At 39.0% G+C, this 19466-nt stretch overlaps 1 protein-coding gene across 18 annotated transcripts in view; it reads right to left on the bottom strand.

Moving 5' to 3' along the window:
- The window catches only part of HDAC8 (histone deacetylase 8), a 235475-nt gene that overhangs the window by 66399 nt on the left and 149610 nt on the right, over positions 1-19466 (bottom strand). Inside the window, exon 11 of one of the 18 annotated variants that reach the window (XM_007109819.3) lies at positions 6175-8250. The exons of 16 other annotated variants lie outside the window; for them this stretch is intronic. In XM_007109819.3, coding sequence (XP_007109881.2) covers positions 8194-8250 — 57 coding nt within the window. In that variant the 3' untranslated portion in view covers positions 6175-8193. Of the gene's footprint in view, positions 1-6174; positions 8251-19466 lie in introns of those variants that run through there. One more of the 18 variants, XM_028482230.2, reaches the window with a different exon arrangement.

Below are 19466 nucleotides of genomic sequence, written 5' to 3' on the forward strand. Positions count from 1 at the left end.
AAAATGGAGCTGGAGGAATCAGACTCCCTGACTTCAGACTATACTACAAAGCTACAGTAATCAAGACAATATGGTACTGGCACAAAAACAGAAATATAGATCAATGGAACAGGATGGAAATCCCAGAGATAAACCCACACCTATGGTCAACTAATCTATAACAAAGGAGGCAAGGATATACAATGGAGAAAAGACAGTCTCTTCAATAAGTGGTGCTGGGCAAACTGGACAGCTACATGTAAAAGAATGAAATTAGAACACTCCCTAACACCATACACAAAAATAAACTCAAAATGGATTAGAGCTAAATGTTAGACTGAACACTATAAAACTCTTAGAGGAAAACATAGGAAGAACACTGGCGTAAATCACAGCAAGATCTTTTTTGATCCACCTCCTAGAGTAATGGAAATAAAAGCAAAAATAAACAAATGGGGCCTAATGAAACTTGAAAGCTTTTGTAAAGCAAAGGAAACTACAAAAAAGATGAAAGGACAACCCTCAGAATGGGAGAAAATATTTGCAAATGAATCAAGCTAGGTCATGGAAGCAACCTAAATGCTCATTGACAGATGAATGGATAAAGTAGATGTGGTACATATATACAATGGAATATTACTCAGCCATAATAAGGAGTGAAATCGGGTCATTTGTAGAGACGTGGATGGATCTAGAGACTGTCATACAGAGTGAAGTAAGTCAGAAAGAGAAAAACAAATATCGTATGTTAAACGCATATATATGGAACCTAGAAAAGTAGTACAGATGAACCGGTTTGCAGGGCAGAAAGAGACACAGATGTAGAGAACAAACGTGTGGTCACCAAGTGGGGAAAGTGGCAGGGGGGTGGTGGTGGTGGTGGGATGAATTGGGAGATTAGGATTGACATATATACACTAATATGTATGAAATAGATAACTAATAAGAACCTGCTGTATAAAAAAAATAAAATTCAAAAATTCAAAAAAAATAACTGATATGAAACACACACACATAACACACTGCTACAGGCTAAATTCAACATGTTTTGAATCCTTAACCTTCAATGTGACAATATGTAGAATAAGGAAATAATTAAGGTTATGGGGTAAAAGGCCCTGATCCCATAGGATTAGTGCCCTTATAAGAAGAGACATCAGAGCTCGATCCCATTCTCTCTCTCCCTCCCGCATTCCCCCTCTGTTTTCCTCTCTTTCCTTCTCCCTCTCCCTGTTCCTTTCCCCTCTTTGTGCATGTACTGAGGAAAGGCCATGTGTGGACACAGCAAGAAAGTGGCTGTCTGCAAGCCAGGAAGAAAGTTATTTCCAGGTACTGACCCTGCTGGACTTTGATCTGGGACAACTAGCCTCCAGAACTGTGAGAAAATAAATTTATATTGTTTAAGGTACCCAGTCTGTGGGATTTTGTTATAGCAGCCAGAGCAGACTAATACATACACGTGTGCATCTTGGTATTCCCTTGCTTAAGACACTTCAACAGCTGCCCATTACTTGGTGCTCTGAAGTCTCAAGTCTTTGCCATGGCCTACAAGGTCCTATAATAACCAGTTCCATGACTATCTCTCCAACTTCACCTACTCTCCCTGGACTTCCCAGCTCTGGCCTTACTGTCTCTCATTCAGTTATTCAAAGAAGCACTGCTCTATTCTCTCCTAGGGCCTTCACACAGGGTGTTTCCTCTGCCAGGAAAGCTCTTCTTCCAAGATCTTGCCTTGTTGCCTCTACCTGGTCTTCAGAGCTCAGCTTTAATCTCATTGCAGCGAATCTGATGCTTCCCAAGATTAGAGAACCTTTTCATGTCATATGCTCTCAACTTCCTCTACTTCTACTTGGTGGCACTCATCTCAGTTGGATTTAAATAATTAATTTGGTAAGTGAGTTTTAAATGTTGTCCCCGTGGCTGAAATGTAAGCACCTAAAGGCAGGATTCACGCCAAGCTTCTTAAGCACTGGATTCCCGAGTGTGTAGCACAGCGTAAGCATGCTACTTGTTGAATGAATGAATGAGTGAATGAGACTATTGCAATAGTACAGGCAGGAGTTGATATGGGTACCAACCATAGCAGTGACACTACAGTGACTAGGATACACCTTGTTTAAAAAAAAGCCTTGGGCTTCCCTGGTGGCGCAGTGGTTGAGAGTCTGCCTGCCGATGCAGGGGACGCGGGTTCGTGCCCCGGTCCGGGAAGATCCCACATGCCGCGGAGTGGCTGGGCCCGTGAGCCATGGCCGCTGAGCCTGCGCGTCCGGAGCCTATGCTCCGTAACGGGAGAGGTCACAACAGTGAGAGCCCCGCGTAACGCAAAAAAAAAAAAAAAAAAGCCTTAATGACTACACTATGCATTAACATTTTAAAATGTTAGTAGTGTTAGTAAAAATTTTAATTAAACAAAGAGAAGTCATGCCCTCATGGTTATAACACTTAGTGCTATAGACTGAACCGTGTCCCTCCCAAATTCATATGTTGAAGTCCTAATCCCCTTGTGTGACTGTACTTGGAGATGGAGTCTTTGGCAGATAATTATGTTTATATGAGGTCATGAAGGTGGAGCCCTCATGATGGGATTAGTGCCCTTATAAGAAGAGGCACCAGCGAGCTTACTCTCTCTCCCTCCCATGTGAGGACACAGAGAGAAGGCAGCCATCTATGAACCAGGAAGAGAGCCCTCATCAGAAACCTACCATGCTGGCATCTTGATCTTGGACTTCTAGCTTCTAGACTGTGAGAAAATAAATTTCTGTTGTTTAAGCTACCCAGTCTATGGTATTTTGTTATGGCAGTCCAAGCTGACTGATACACTTAATTTTGGCTATAGTACTGGTCCTTATTTATATGCCATCTTAAGCAATTTTTCTCTAATTGTTTGTCGGGTATAGCTTCTGCCTCCCCACTAGGCTATAACTTCCTACAAGTCATAGATCATGTCTTTTAAATCACCAGAAGCACCTACAACCAAGTTGGGCATATGGTGGTAGTCAAAAAATCCTTATAGAAGGATACAACTGCACAAGGAGAGACACTGAGTGTTCATAGCTAGAAAAGGACACTGAGACTCTGGAATTAGTGTCAGCTTTGTTACAGGTGTCCTAAGTGTCTCTAAACAAATTAGCATATTTCTCCCTTTCTATCCATTTGCTTCTTCAGCCGTGGTATTTCTTCCTTCCCTTATGGAGTTTTGGTGAGACTTAAATATAAGCCAGTATTTTCAGACCCTTTGTAAGGAAGCGGAGAGAGTAGGTTTCTGAGTCAGAAAAACTTGGGTTCAAAATCTAGTTTTCTCACTTACTAACATGGATTGGAGCACCAACCTTGTGTGAGGTGCTTCATACACATGGACTCCTTCAGTCTTCACAATCACATTGCATAGTGCATACGAGAAAACTGAGCTTCTGAGAGACTGGGTAAATTACCCAGGTCCCACTGCTAGTTAGATGATCAGAATCCCAAACTGGCTCAAAAGCCCACATTCTTTCTACCATACTACAGGCTCCAAAAGAGGATAAAGGTTAACGTCTAGAAAGAATAACCTCCTACACTGGATTTCATGATTCCATTCATCAGGGACAAAAGTTCTTGCTTTTCTTTGGGAAAACAGGAAGCTGCCAACTTAATATTTAAGTAATGTAGTAAGGCCAGTTGGAATCAGATTTTCAAAAGGACTATGACCCAAAAGAGAATACGAGCCATTTCACTAGGCTTAGGGTGCCATGGGGGCAGGGATGTGGTTGTCTTATTTACTTCTGTATTCCTAGAACTCAGCACTGTGCCTGGCTCTAGGAAGCACTCAATGACTATTTGTGGAAAGTATTTACCTAGTGCAATGGAGGGGCCGAAAGAGAGTACATTCTGTGGCCTGGTATTGTGGCTTCTAGAAAGGTGTAGCTATAGAGATTAGGCCTGAAAGAGCCAGTCACATGGCTGCTAAGGCTTGGAACTGAAGAAGTATTTTTCTGATACATTTTAGATTCACAATGAAACAAGATTCCCTGGTGGGAATTTTCCCAAAGACTGGATCCAGACACCCAATAAAAGGGTTATAAGTGTACTTGCATATAATTTGCAAATGGTTTATGTCTAACTACATTCTCTGTCATCTATTCCCTAGTGATTTTCAAGGCAAAAATTTATTACTATCCTAAATATTATTGCATAATTTATAAAAATAATAAAAATTTATCTTCTCTTTCTTAAGCAAAAAAGAATAGACAGTACCACGTTACGCTGTCAAGGCTATTCATTGCAGACAAGTCACATCTTTATTACTGCCATATAAAGTGTTTGATCAATCATGTTTAGGTTCTATTATAAAATTTAAAATGTGAGGTGTACCTGTCCATATTAGCTATTATCACTAATGCTCCTAGGATAGCAATCCCCTATGTCATCAACACGAGCACTGTCCCATTCAAAAGGCATTTTGGGGGGATTTCAATTAGATAGAGGCCGTCCAAGTAGAAATCTGTGTTACTGAGGTTTCAAAGCAAGGGCAGTTTTCCCTACCGCTCACCAACACAATTAAGGTTCAGTGGCAGAGACATACTTCTCAAGGGTAGAGGAGGCTGAGGTGACAGAGAGCAGAACTATGAACATCCGTTCCTAAGTCACAGGCAGAAGTTTTGCTCTGTAAGCTGCTCCTTGATAGAGTAGTAATTTATAAATGGAAAGAGATATGGGACTTATCATTCAGTAAGCATTTATTGAGGGCCTACATAAGATACTACATAAGCATCGCAGCTTAATAAGGAGAACTTTCAAATCTTTCAGGTCTTTTCTTGTCATTACCTTAAAATATCATGTCCTGTATTTAAAAATGGTGATGTAATCATGAGAAAAAAATCCAAGCTCAACATTAGTACAACTTACATTTGCCCTCTCAAGTGATGATAAAAAGAACTGTTTAACGTGCTTTAACGAGCTTTTGCACATGCTGTTCCCTCTGCTTGGAATTCTCTTTCCCCCTCTCCTGTCTGCCTGCTGAAATCCTACCCATCCTTCAGGATATCAGCTGAAATATCATCTCCTTTGTGAGCTCTTCTGATGCCCTCCTGAGAGAATCATTCCTTTCTCTACACTCACAAAGCTCTTTGCATAGAACTTCTACTCTCATACTCCATTGTAATTTTTTCTTTCTCACACTGTACTCTGAGCTCCATAAGTCAGGGAACACCTCTGATTCATCTTGGTATCCCCAGCACAATGCCTGCATATAGTAGTCAGTAAGTGATTGATGAAATTCCCTGATCACTTTGGAAAATAAATCTAGTAACACATTACAGAGAATGTTACAGAAACTTAACAAGGCTTTGCACACAGTATGTGCTTAATGAAGGTTTGCTGACATTGAATGTAGTACAAATGGTGCTTCTCTTAGGTCAAGGCTATAGACAGCAATTCTTGCTAGCCATTTTATGGCACCACACAGCAGGTACAAGCCCTTCACAGACGGACATCCTTGTGATGTTCCAGTCACTGAATGGTACACGTGCCCCAAACCATCACCCCCACTGGCTTACTAGAGGGCATGATATGGTCCATTATTAGTTACTTCTTGGGGTTAAGGCATTTGCTACAGAAGTTCCCTGCTGGATTGCTTTCAGACAGAGGAAAAATTCATCAGAAGCCACCTGAAAGATTTTTCACCTTTTAGAAGACCTGTAGATCATTCATACCCCTCTCCTTCTAACTACAATCTGCAGTCCAGAGAAAATTCAGAACACAGGAAAAGGTCCTTAAAGAGTCGAGATCTCACACAGCTTAAATTGTACCTTATAATCACAGTAGACAATCCCTGTCAGCTTAGAGTTACAAATTTTGCTGTTTACAAAGTCCTGTGAGGCACAAATCTAAAGAAGGTAAAAAACCACAAAAACCGAGTCAACATTATTAACCTTTTTTGTATCAAAGCACTAAAAATGTCTAAACTTTGGCTTTTAATCATAGCCATTTGCAAAATCCTACTAATTTTTCTCTGGTTGTTGGGGAATAAAACCCTTTTTCTGTTTCTGATGACGGTTGTGTAGAAGGAAACTCACTTTATAGTTTGCAAATTCTACTTTCATTGGAAATACACCTATCTTGTAGACCTTTAGTATATAATCACCAAATATCAATACTATATATATATATATATATATATATATTTTTTTTTTTTTTTTTTTTTTTTTTTTGGTCAATACAGGCATAAAATGGTCAATCACTCCTGTGTTACCTAGAAACCAGTTAGGCCAACTCCACATTTTCTGAGCATTCTAGTTAAGAGTAACTGAGGGGACTTCCCTGACGGTCCAGTGGTTAGGACTCTGTGCTTCCACTGCAGGGGGCACGGGTTCCACCCCTAGTCAGGGAACTAAGATACTGCATGCCACACAGCATGGCCAAAAAAACAAACAAAATTGAGATCACCTTTCCCTAATTTTGAAAATCAGGAGGTTTTGTGACTCATCGATTACTTAGGGAGTTCTCATTCAGCGTTGGTAGTTGAACATATTAAGTAGAAGGCCAAAGCTAAACTCGGTTGTATTTAGCTGGAACAAAGACCAGTCTTGCTTTCAAATCATTGTTAGCACTGTTTGAACAGTAAAATAATCAAAAGCCCAGAGATAAGCCAAGTTTCTCAGCATAATCCTCTTCCACGTCTGTTAGCTTGGGGAGGGATGGGTGAGAGATGGACAATGCCAACACAAATGGAAGTGTACAGTGAAGAAGGAAAAGGAGGGCCAGAACAGTGGGTGAAAAGTTAACTTACTTCACTTAGACCACCATATCAAAACCAGATGTGTCGAAAATGTTGGATGAGAAAAATTAGTGTTACTGATATAGCGTGAACAAACCCTTTGTGCTTTCCTCCCAACACAGTATCATTACAGGGTGCCAGAGGTGTCATTTTATTTTATTTCACATGTAGCACATTCTCAACAAGTTAAACCATTTCTAATCTTGTGTAATTAGATAGGTCTTGCTACATCCCTCAGTTGAAGGATTTTATAGGCTGCCTTGTTCTGTCTCCTTTTTGTGACAGCTTCTTTGGGGCTGGAAACTAACATTTGTGAACATTTCTTCCCTTCTGGCACCTGTCAGCTGGATGGGCTCTGGGAAAAGGAGGATGGGGAGGGAAGGAATGCAACGTTCCTCCCCCCACCACACCACTGCCCTGGTATTAGAGGCATCTTTGTCTCTACGTAGGGATTACTCTGTTCTGGAAAGTGCTGTTAAGTACATACTCAAAATAAACAATGGGCAGATGGGTGAATGGAATGATAAAGTTCTTGTTTTTTAATTTAATTTTATTACAAATTTCAAGTTCCTTTGTTTACTAAATATAGAGTCTGGGTGAGGTTCTAGCCAGAGATGGAAGTCCTTTAATACAGTCCAAGGAGTCACCATTCCATGAAGTGGATGGGCCTTGGCTCTTTGATCTTACCATCCGGTCACTGTGAGCAGAGCCTCCCACTGGAGACAGCGACCACAGCACGACTGCCTTCTCTCCACCTCACAGCAAAGCTGTGAGGAGTCATCAGATATTTGACATTGGAATCAAAGGCTATACGAACACCAGGGCTTTTACTTCAATGCAGGAGTAATAACAGCATCTTGAAATTGAGAGTTTTTCCTTCAAGAAGCTTTAAAGCTATCTCCCCACCAAAAGCTTTCTTCGGGTCATTCCTTGACCATTCTATGATGTCTTTGTGAGGTTGCTGGCTGGCAAATGCTCTCCATGTGTAGACTGGGAAATCCAGAATTAAGGCCGATTTATGCTTCTATGCCTTGGGACTTGTGCATGATTGATTATATGCAGGGCCTGACCTCTCACCACAAAATTCTGTGGTTTTTGTCCAATAATGAGAAAAGACAACTGAAGGAGTGCAGTATACAACAGAATGGGTGAGTGACAGGGCCACCTGACGTCCCCTGGTACTTTACAGTTTATAAATCGCTTTCAGAGTGGTCCTTTCATGGAGAGGCAGTGTACACTCCTATTTCACCAAAGCAACTGGACTGCAGAAATAAGAGCCAGGGTGCTGGCACAGTCCTGGAGGCCCTGGATTTCTCACGCTGGGGGTGGGGCAGTGTGTGGGTAAGCACTTCGCCTTCCAGGAATAGTACTGCTCTGAGACTCCTCTGTAGACTGACTGGAACGGAGATTAAGCCCAGGGTTCTCTTTGCATTCCATTTAGCAGTTTGCTCATGCTTTCACTACAGATCAGCCTCAAGAATTCTTCTGCCAGCTGAGAATCTGAAATGTTGCCTTGGCTGTAAAACAGTATCTTATTTATTCACATAAATCCCCTCCCCCTCTTGTCCATGATTATTTTCACCCTAAAATGGAAAGGGGGGCAAATTATGTGAGCGTTTGTGTACTGGACTGCAGCCACCCTTGGCAATCTTTGTTAATCTTTGAGATTCTCACCAGCATTGACTAAAGAACAGTGACTCACCCAGAGTAACACATAGTCTCTTTTTCCTTTAGAAAAGCAGTTCCTCAAAAGTGCTGCTAAGAAAAACAAAACAAAAAAACTACAGTTCAAGGGAAAGAAAAAAGAGCTAAGAGCAATAGATGGCTTTAAACAAGCCTAGAAGATTTTGAAGGAGGGGAAGGTGATTATCTACAAGGGATGGAAAAGTGGCTTGTACATTTTCAATTTCCTTTCCAGTTCCAAGTTTGAGACCTAAACATCTTTTGTCTAGGGGAAGTTATGACAGGAGGACGTTAGGTCCCCTTAGCCCCAGCTCACTACTTGAAACTTCCCAGTAGCTCGGGGAAGCTTGCTGCTCAGCAGCCCTGGCCAGAGGGGTGGAAAGGAGACAAACAGCAGGAAGGAATAAAAGTAAGAAGCAGCTGGCACAAATGCGGCCGAGCCCTCCCCTCATTCTAGCCAGTTGTATAGACAGCTGTCTCTTTAATTTAACCCTTAGTCCAACCCCTAAATGACAAAGCTCATTTTACTCATACAAGTCTCTTCTGGTAGAGATGGTGGTTGGTTTAAAACGAGGAAAAATGTAGAGGTAAGGGAGGTTAAGTGGGGAAAACTTGACAAAGACAAAGACGGGAGTTTTTTCCCCCCTCAAAACATGCACGTGGGGAAGAACGCCAAAGGAAGGCTGTGAACGAAGAGACAGAAACCTCTGTTGTCAAAGGCAGTCTGGAGGAGGGAGGACAGGCTTGCACAGGCTTGGGGACAGTTTTGCTTCTACTTCTATTTATATTCTCAAGGCTAATTGTGTAAATGGGAGTTTCTTACTCCAGAATGGCCATTTGTAGCTGCACGTGGGTTTGTTTTTCCACACTACCAGACAGCCAACTCAGCACTACTGTCAGCAGCTCTGATCAATAGAGAGGAGCTTAATTATTCACCAATCTGGAGACTAGGAGTGTAAATGTGCAAAAGTTTTTCCCTCAAGTGGCCTTAGAATTGGAATCCTTGGGTGTTTGGGCTGGAAGCAACTTTATAAAGTATGTTCCAATTAAACCCCGAAGAAGACTGGGGAGGAATTGGACCCTGGAGAAGGGAAGTGAATTGCCCAGGGTCACACGAGCCATTGAAAGCAGCCTGACCTCTCTCTACTGGCTCCATGTTTCCTGTCCGCTCTCCCACCCCCACCTTCAGAGACCCCCAAATGTATCTGCCTTGGCAAAGTCTGTGTGTTTTCCTCCTGGCTGTTTCAATTGCTATCCCATGACAATGTTGGCAGGCCCGGTGACTGAGCACAGCCTTGATCATGAGAGAGGGAGTGCTTATTCCTGTACTCCTGACCCAGCTGGGAAAGGGCCATCCTGCCATTTGCAGCCTACCTTTGGCTCCAAGGCCCACAGGACGAGGAGACCGGGGAGCACTGTTCCCCCAAAGGCAACACTGCTGCTGTGAACAGAGGCAACTGCTTAAAAGAGTTTTTTTCTCTTCTGCAGCTTGTAGCCTGAAAGTTTCAGAAGGAGCGGGAGAATCCCCTCCTTCTCCATTCTTCATTTAAAGAAATGATGCAATTGATATATACACAAAATGCTTAATATATGTAAATCATATTTGTATGTAATTTCTACCTGAAATATACTTAATGTATGTCATGAAGCATAATAATAGAATCAACACCTGTGAGCCCACCATCTGCCTTAACAGAACATTACCAGCGCCACTGCAGCTCCCTGCAGGCTCCTCTGCAACCCACCACGCTGCCTTTCTCCCAGAGGTACCCACGATCATGAACTAAAGTCACTCCCTTGCATTTCTTCATCGTCTTCCTACATATACGGGTATCCCTAAGCAACAAACTCTTTAGTTTTGCTTGGTTTCAAACTGTAAATATTGGTATCATGCTAAAGTTTTTTGCAATTTTTTTTTTACTCAGAATCGTGCCTGAGAACCTCTCCCATGGTTATCTGCAGTGGTGTTTTATTCCTTTTCATTGCTGCCTAGTATTTCACCGTTAAGTCTACTACAAGAGAGACACGCTACTGTTGATGAACATCTGTTGTTTCTAGTTTTTTTTTTCCTATTCTAAACATTGCTATAAACTTTCTTTACAGTACACTTGCCCAAGTTTCTCTAAGGTCTGTTTCTAGGAGTGGAATCAGTCAGTTGTAAAGTACACACGTGTTCAAATTTGTTAGATAATGCCAAATCGTTTCCCGAATCGGTCTTTCAATACACACTCCCACCAGAAGTGTAAGTGTTCCACATCCTCACTAACTGCTCCACATCCTCACTAACACTTAGGATTATTTAACTTACATCATTTTTTTGCAATCTGGTGGATTAAAATGGAATTTTGTGATGTTGTTCTTTTTTGGTCATTCCTTGTTTTTTTTTTTTAATTGAAGTATAGTTGACTTACAATGTTGTGTTAATTCCTTGTGGTTTTATTTTGCATTTCCCTGATTACTAATGAGGTTGAGCACATTTTCATGTCTCTTGGCATTCACATATCCTCTTCTGTGAAAGGCTTGTTTATATCTTTTGCTCATTTTTCTTCCAGATTTTCTTTCTTATGTATTGGCATATAAAATTTGTATATTTCAAATACTAATACATTGTCAGTTATATGAGCACTAAATATGGTGTTCCACTTTGTGCCTTGTCTTTTCACTTTCTGGGGTTTTTTGGTGAAAAGAGGCACTTCATTTTAATGTCATTGAATTTATTACTTTCTCCCTTTATGGTTGGTGCTTTTTGTATTTCTTTAAAGAAATTCTCCCCTATCCCAATATCACAGAGAATTTTTCCTATCATAATGTTTCTTTGTGACCAAAAGTTTACTGGCATTTGGGGCAGGGCACTTATTCTTTATGTGGGGCTGGCTCTTACACTGCAGGACACTTTAGCATCCCTGGACCCTGGGTACCAAATGCCTTTAGCACTATTCCTTCCTGTCATAACAATCCCAAACACTCCCATACATTTTCAAATGTTCCCTGGGTGGAGGTACTACCAGTTAAGAACCTCTGAATTATATTTTCTTCTAAAAGTTTAAAGTATTTAGTATACCCAGAATTGATTTTTGTGTTTGATGTGAGATGGGAATCTAATTTTATTATTTCTTTATGGCTAACCAATTTTCCCAACACTAGTTATTATAGAATTAATCATTTCCCTCACTGATCTGCAATGCTACCTGTCATACATCAAATTTTCAAACAGGTATAAGTCTATTTTTGAGTTTTTTATTCTGTTCCATTGGCCTAGTTGTCAAACCTCTGTGCCAGTATTACACTCTTAAGTACTATAGCTGTATGTTAAATCTTAATATCTGACAGAGTAAGTTTTTCTACCTTGTTCTTCAAGAATGCCTTGGCTTTTCTTTGCACTCCCATATAAATTGTAGAACCAACTTGTCACATTCCATGAAAAACTCTATTGGGATTTTGATTGGAATTATACTATGATTGATTCAGGGAAAAGGATATCTTTACAATATTGAGTAGCCCTACCTGTACAGAACATGGCTCTCTATTTCAATAAAGTTTTATAATTTCCTCCATAGAGGATCTCTGACACATCTTTTGTTAGATTTTCTACATAGATACCTTATATTTTTATTGCTACAGTATCTTTTTAAAAATTGCATTTTTGATTCTTGTAGTTGGTTTATAGAAATGACTTATCTCCTTATATTCTCTCTTAAATGTATTCCAATCAGACTTTTTCACTTAGCTACATCAAAACTGTTCCTGGCAAGGTCACCCATGACTACACAGTTACTAAGTCCAATGGTCACATCTCAGTCCTCATCTCACTTGATTTCTCAGCAGCATATGACATAGTTGGTCACTCCCTCCTCCTCAAAACACTTCTTCACTTGGCTTCCAGGACAGCACACACTTTTGATTTTCCTCTTACCTCACTGGTTATTCCCTCTCCGTCTTCTTTGCTGGTTCTTCCTCATTTCCCCAACATTTTAATGTTGGACTGTTCCAGGGGCCAGTCCTTAGACCTCTTCTCTTCTCTAGCTATCCACACTCCCTTGGTGATCACGTCCATTCTCATGGTTTTAAATTCTATCCATATGCTAACACCCTATTTTGCAATGCTAGTTCAACTCACTCTCTGGAGCTATCATTCGTGTGTGTGTGTGTGTGTGTAAGGAAGGAATATATATATTCCTTCCTCCTGCTTGACATCTCCAACTCAACATGTCCAAACTGAACTCTTATTACCCGAAATTCAGCTTCCCACAGTCTCTCTCTCAGTTGCTCACTCCATCATTCCAGTTGCTCAGAGCAAAATCTTTGAGCCCTTGCTTTCTCTCACAGCACTCACAATATGTCAGAAAATCCTCCTCTACCTTCAAAATATATACAGATTCTTATCACTTCGCACAATCTACACTGATACCACACTAGTTCAAACCACCATTATCTCTTTAAGAAACAGCTTTAGGGCTTCCCTGGTGGCACAGTGGTTGGGAGTCTGCCTGTCGATGCAGGGGACACAGGTTCGTGCCCTAGTCCGGGAAGATCCCACATGCCACGGAGCGGCTGGGCCCGTGAGCCATGGCCGCTGAGCTTGCAACAGCTTTATTGAGATGTAATCTACATACCATACAATTTAACTATTTATAGTATATAATTCAATATATTTTAGTATATTCATGAATGGTGTGACCATCACTACAATCTACTTTTATAATATTTTTGTTCCCCCTAAAAGAAACCAGTACTCATTAGCAGTCATTCTCCATCCCCTCACCTCATGTTGCCCTAGGCAACCACTAATCTACTTTTTGTCTCTATACATTTGCCTATTCTGGACATTTCATATGAATGGAATCATAGAATTTGTGGTCTTCAGGTACTTCATTCCTCTTTATTGCCAAATAATATTCCATTGTATGAATATACAACATTTTATTTATATATTGATCAGTTGATGGACATCTGGGTTGTCTCTACTTTTTGGGCCAATATGAACAATGCTATGAACGTTTGTGTACAAGTTTTTGTGTGGACATATGTTTTCATTGGGTGTACAGGAGTGGAATTGCTGAGTCATAATGTAACTCTATGTTTTAGCTTTTGAAGAACTACCAGCCTGTTTTCCAAAACAGCTGTACCATTTTACATTCCCACTAGTAGGTAGTATGTGAGGGTTCCATTTCTCTACATCTTGCCACCACTTATTGTTATCTGTCATTTTGACTCTAGCCTTCCTAGTGAGTGGGAAATTGTTATCTCATTGTGTTTTTGATTTACATTTCCATGACGACTAATATTGTTGGACATCTTTTCACATCCTTGTTGGTTATTTGTATATCTTCTTTGGAAAAATGTTTATTCAGATCCTCTGCCTATTTTTTTTAACATCTTTATTGGAGTATAATTGCTTTACAATGGTGTGTTAGTTTCTGCTTTACAACAAAGTGAATCACTTATACATATACATATGTTCCCATATCTCTTCCCTCCTGCGTCTCCCTCTGCCTATTTTTAAATTGAGTTGTCTTTTATTATTGAGTTGTAAGAGTTCTTTATATATTCTAGATACAAGTCCCATATCAGATATATGATTTGCAAATATTTTCTCTACTTCTATGAGCTGTCTTTCCACTTACTTGAAGATATCACTTGTAGCAGAAAGGAATTTCAATGAATTCCAATGTATGTATTTAATTTTGATGAAGTCCAATTTATCTATTTTTTTTCCTTTTGTTGCTTATGTTCTTGGTGTTGTACCTAAGGAACCATTGCCTAATACAAGGTCATGAAGATTTACACCAACGTTTTCTATGAGTTTTATAGTTTCAGCACTAAATTTAGGTCTTTGATGTGTTTTAAGTTAATTTTTATACATGTTGTTAGGTAGAGGCCCAACTTCATTCTTTTGCATGTAGACAACCATTTCTGAAAAGACTATTCTTTCCCCCACTGAATTGTCTTGGCACCCTTGCCAAAAATCAATTGACCATAAATATGAGGGTTTATGTCTGGACTCTCAATTCTATTCCATTGATCTATATCTCTACCCTAATGTCAATACCACACTGTTTTGATTAGTTTCGCTTTGTAAAAAGTTTTGAAATCTGAAGTAATTATGACCTCATAAAATTGTTAGGAAATGTTCCCTTATTTTCTATTTTTTGGAAGAGTTTGGAAGGATTGCTTTCGATTCTTCTTTAAACATTTGGTAGAATTTACCAGTGAAGCCATCTGGTCCTGGACCTCTTTTTGGTGGGAAGTATTTGATTACTAATCCAATCTGTTTAATTGATACAGGTCTATGCAGATTTTCTATTTCTTCTTGAATCTTAAGTTTTGGCAGTTTGTGCCTTTCTAGGAATTTTCCTATTTCATCTACATTATATAATTTGCTGGCATAAAATTATTCATAGTATTCCTCTTATAACCCTTTTTTTTTAACATAGTTACAAAATTTTTTTTTCCTGCAGTGAGGACTTTTAAGACCTACATTCTTAGCAACTTTCAAATATGCAATACAGTGTTATTAATTATAGTCACCATGCTATACTTTACATCCTCATGACTTATTTTATAACTGGAAATTTGTACTTTTTCACTCTCCTCACCCATTTCATCTATGCCAATCCCCCAGCCCCCTCCTCTGGCAAGCAGCAATTTGTTCTCTGTATCTATGAGCTTGGTTATTTTTTGTTTGTTTGTTTTTGTTTTTTTAGATTCCACATATGAAATCATGTGATATTTGTCTTTCTCTGACTTATTTCACTTAGCACAATGCCCTCCAGGCCCGTCCAGGGTGTCACAAATGGCAAGATTTCCTGCTCTTTACGGTGGAATAGTACTCCATTGTATACACAGTCAGCCCTCTGTATCACTGGGCTCCACATCCACAGATTCAACCAACCATGGATCAAAAATATTAGAAATATTTTTATTCCATAAAGTTCCAAAAAGCAAAACTTGAATTTGCTGCATGCTGGCAACTATTTACATAGCATTGACACTGTATTAGGTATTACAAGTAATCTAAAAATGATTTAAAGTATACAGGAGGATGTGCGTAGGTTATATGCAAATATTATGCCTTTTTATATAAGGGATTTGAGCATTCGTGGATTTTTGTACCTGTGGGGTGTCCTGGAACCAATCCCCTAAGGAGACTGAGGGATGACTGTATATACCACATCTTTATCCACTGATGAACACTTGGGTTGTTTCTATATCTTGGCTATTGTAAATAATGCTGCAGTGAACATGGGGGTGTATATATCTTTCTGAATTAGTGTTTTCATTTTTTTTTTGGTAAATACCCAGAAGTGGAATTGTTGGATCATATGGCAGCTCTATTTTTAATTTCTTGAGGAATCTCCATAATGGCTTTCCATAATGCCTGCACCAATTTACAATCCAACCAACAGTGTACAAGTGTTCCCTTTTCTCTACATCCTCTCCAACATTTGTCTTTTTGGTAATAGCCATTCTAACAGGTGTGAGGTGATATCTCATTGTGGTTTTGATTTGCATTTCCCTGATGATTAGTGATGTTGGGCAACTTTTCATGTATCTGTTGGCCATCTGTATGTCTTCTTTGAAAAAATGTTCAGATCCTCTGCCCATTTTTAAATTGGATTTTATTTTTTTGCTATTGAGTTGTAGTATAATCCTTTTCATTTCTATAAAATTGGTAGTAATGCTTCCACTTTCATTTCTGATTTTAGTTATTTGAGTCTTGCCTCTTTTTTCTTAGTCATTTTAGCTAAAAGTTTGTCAATTTTGTTGACATTTTCAAAAAACAAGTTTTGGTTTCATTGATTTTCTATTTTTTCTTTTTCATTTATTCCCTCTCTAATCTTTGTTATTTCCTTCCTTATCCTTGCTTTGGATTTAGTTAGCTCTTCTTTCTCAGATTTCATAAGATGAAAGGTTGGGTATTGAGTTGAGATCTTTCTTTTTAACATAGGTGTTTATAGCCACAAATTTCCCTCTGAGCACTGCTTTAGCTACATCTCATACATTTTGGTATGTTGTTTCTTCATTTTCCTTCATTGCAAATTATTTTCTATTTTCCTTTGTGGGTTTTTTTTAATATAAAATTTTTTTTTTGTCTGCGTTGGTTCTTCGTTGCTGCGCGTGGGCTTCCTCTAGTTGTGGCGAGCGGGGGCTACTCTTCAATGCGGTGCACGGGCTTCTCATTGCAGTGGCTTCTCTTGCTGCAGAGCACAGGCTCTAGGCACATGGGCTTCAGTAGTTGTGGTGCGCGGGCTCAGTAGTTGAGGCTCATGGGCTTAGTTGCTCCGCAGCATGTGGGATCTTCCTGGACCAGGGATTGAACCTGTGTCCCCTGCATTGGCACATGGATTCTCAACCACTGCGCCACCAGGGAAGTCTCTCCCTTGTGGTTTTTTTCTATGACCCACTGGTCATTTTACGAGAGTGCTTTTAAATTTCCACATATTTGTGAATTTCCCAAATTTCCCTGTTATTGATTTCTACTTTCATCTCATTGTGGTCAGAAAACATATTTTGTATGATTTCACTCCTTCTATGCTCTATGGCCTAGCCTATGGTCTATTCTGGAGACTGTTCCATGTGCATTTGAGAAGAATGTTTATCCTGTTGTTTTCCAGTGGAGTGTTCCATAGATCTATGTCAGGTCTAGTTTAGGTCAAGTCTTCTATTCCCTAGATCTTCTGCCTAGTTGTTCTATCCATTATGGAAAGTGGGCATTGAATTCTCAAACTATTATCGTTTGTCTATTTCTCTCTTCCACTCTGTCCAGTCTGTCAATTATTGTTTCATGTATTTTGGGAGTCTGTTGTTAGATACATATACATTTATAATTGTATCCTCCTGATGGATTGACCCTTCTATCATTATGAAATGTCCCTATTCATCTCTAGTAATTTTTTTTTGTTATAAAGTCTATATATTTTTTCCTTTTTTTTTTTTGGCCATGTCATGTGGCATGCAGGATCTTAGTTCCTTGACCAGGGATTGAACCCATGCCCCCTGCAGTGGAAGCATGGAGTCCTAACCACTGGACAGCCAGGGAATTCCCTATAAAGTCTATATTTTGATATTAGTTTAGCCACCCCAGCTTTTTAGGGTCGTTGTTTACATGGAATATCATTTTTGATCCTTTTACTTTCAACCTATTTGTGCCTTTGGATGAAAAGTGTGCCTCCTGTAGACAGCATGTTGTTGGACCTTGTCTTTTTTAAAAATCCAGTCTGATAATATCTTTCAATTGGATTGTTTAATTCAGTCACATTTATTGTTATTATTTATATGCTTGGATTTACATTGCCATTTTGGTTTTTTTTTTCTATATGTCACGTCTTTGTTTATTTGTTATCTTCCTTAGTATTAGGTGGATATTTTCTCATGTAACATTTTAATTCCTTTCATGATTTTTAAAATTATTTATTTTTGAGTTATTTTCTTTGTGGTTTTTCTAGGGCTTATAATATACATCTTATTAGAATCTACTTCAGATTTATACTGACTTAGTTCTAGTGAAATATAGACATTTTATATAGTTTCATTGCCTCCCCCTTTTTGATATTATTGTCATACATACATATATATTTATATATGTAATAAATCCAACAATATATGGCTGTAATTATTACTTTATATAATTTTATGTCTTTTAAAAAGGCTGAGAGGAGTTCCCTGATGGCCTAGTGGTTAGAATTTGGCCCTAACACTGCAGAGGCCCAGATTTGATCCCTGGTCAGGGAACCATCCCTCATGCTGCACAGTGCAGCCAAAATACAATAAATAAATAAAGACTGAGAGAAGAGAGTAAATATATATTTATAGTGTTCACTAACATTCTTACTCTTCTGGTTCTTTCCATTTCTTTCTGTGGATTGGAATTACCATTATTGTCATTTCCTTATTTCAATACAGCTTTCTTCCCATTCCCTTCCTTTGTGCTGTTATTGTCAAATATGTTATGTTTCTATATATTATAGTCCCAACAATACAATCATATTCATATTGTTTTATGTAATTGATTTTTAAATCAGTCAAGAGGGGAAAGGGGAAGAAATATGCAATTATATTGTCTTTTCTAATTACCCACATAATTACCTTCACAAGCATTCCTTGTTTTTCATGTGCATTCAAATTACTGTCTGACGTCATGTGCTTCCAGCCTGAAGAACCTCACTTAGTATTTCTTTTAAGAAAGGTATCCTAGCAATGAATTCTATGGTTTTTTTTTTCATCTGGAAATGTCTTTAATTCACCTTCACTTTTGCTAGATATATGATTCTTGGTGTTTTTTTTTTTAAACTGTCAGTAGTTTGACTATATCATCCTTCTTGACTCCATTGCTTCTGATGGGAAGTCAGCTGTTAATCTTATGGGGGTTCCCCTGTATGTGATGTGTTTTTTTTCTCTTCCTGCTTTCAAGATTTTCTTTTTGTTTTTCAACATTTTACTATGATGATACTGGGTATGGTCTCTTAGGGTTTACTTAGAATTAATTGAGTTTCTTGGGTGTGTAAAGTTTTTTTAAGTCAAATTTGAGAAATTTTGGAATTCCCTGGTGGTCCAGTGGTTAGGACTCTGTGGTTTCACTGCTGGGACCCAGGTTTGATCCTTGGTTAGGGAACTAAGATCCTGTGAGCTGTGCAGGCAGTGTGGCCAAAAAAAAGGAAAAAAAAAAAGGAGAAAATAAGAAATTTGAAACGTTTTCAGCAATTTTTTTGAATATCTTTTTCTGTCTTTTAATGCTCTCCTCTCTTTTTAGTACTCCAATTATGCATATATTGACGCACTTATTTATATCCCATATTTCGCTGAGGCTCTGTTCATCTTCAGTTTTTCTCTCTGTTCTTCAGATTGCATAATATCTATTGTTACATCCTCAAGTGGACTGATTCTTTCTTCTGCCAACTCAAATCTACTGTAGAGCCCCCTCTAGCAAATTTTTCATTTGTTACTATACTTTTCAACTCCAGAATACACATTTGGTTCTTTTTTTATAATTTCCATTTCTTTCTTTTTTTTTTTTTTTTTTTTTAGCGGTACGCGGGCCTCTCACCGTTGT

Source organism: Physeter macrocephalus, chromosome 21 (assembly GCF_002837175.3).
Source record: "Physeter macrocephalus isolate SW-GA chromosome 21, ASM283717v5, whole genome shotgun sequence".
In the NCBI taxonomy this organism is placed as follows: Eukaryota; Metazoa; Chordata; class Mammalia; order Artiodactyla; family Physeteridae; genus Physeter; species Physeter macrocephalus.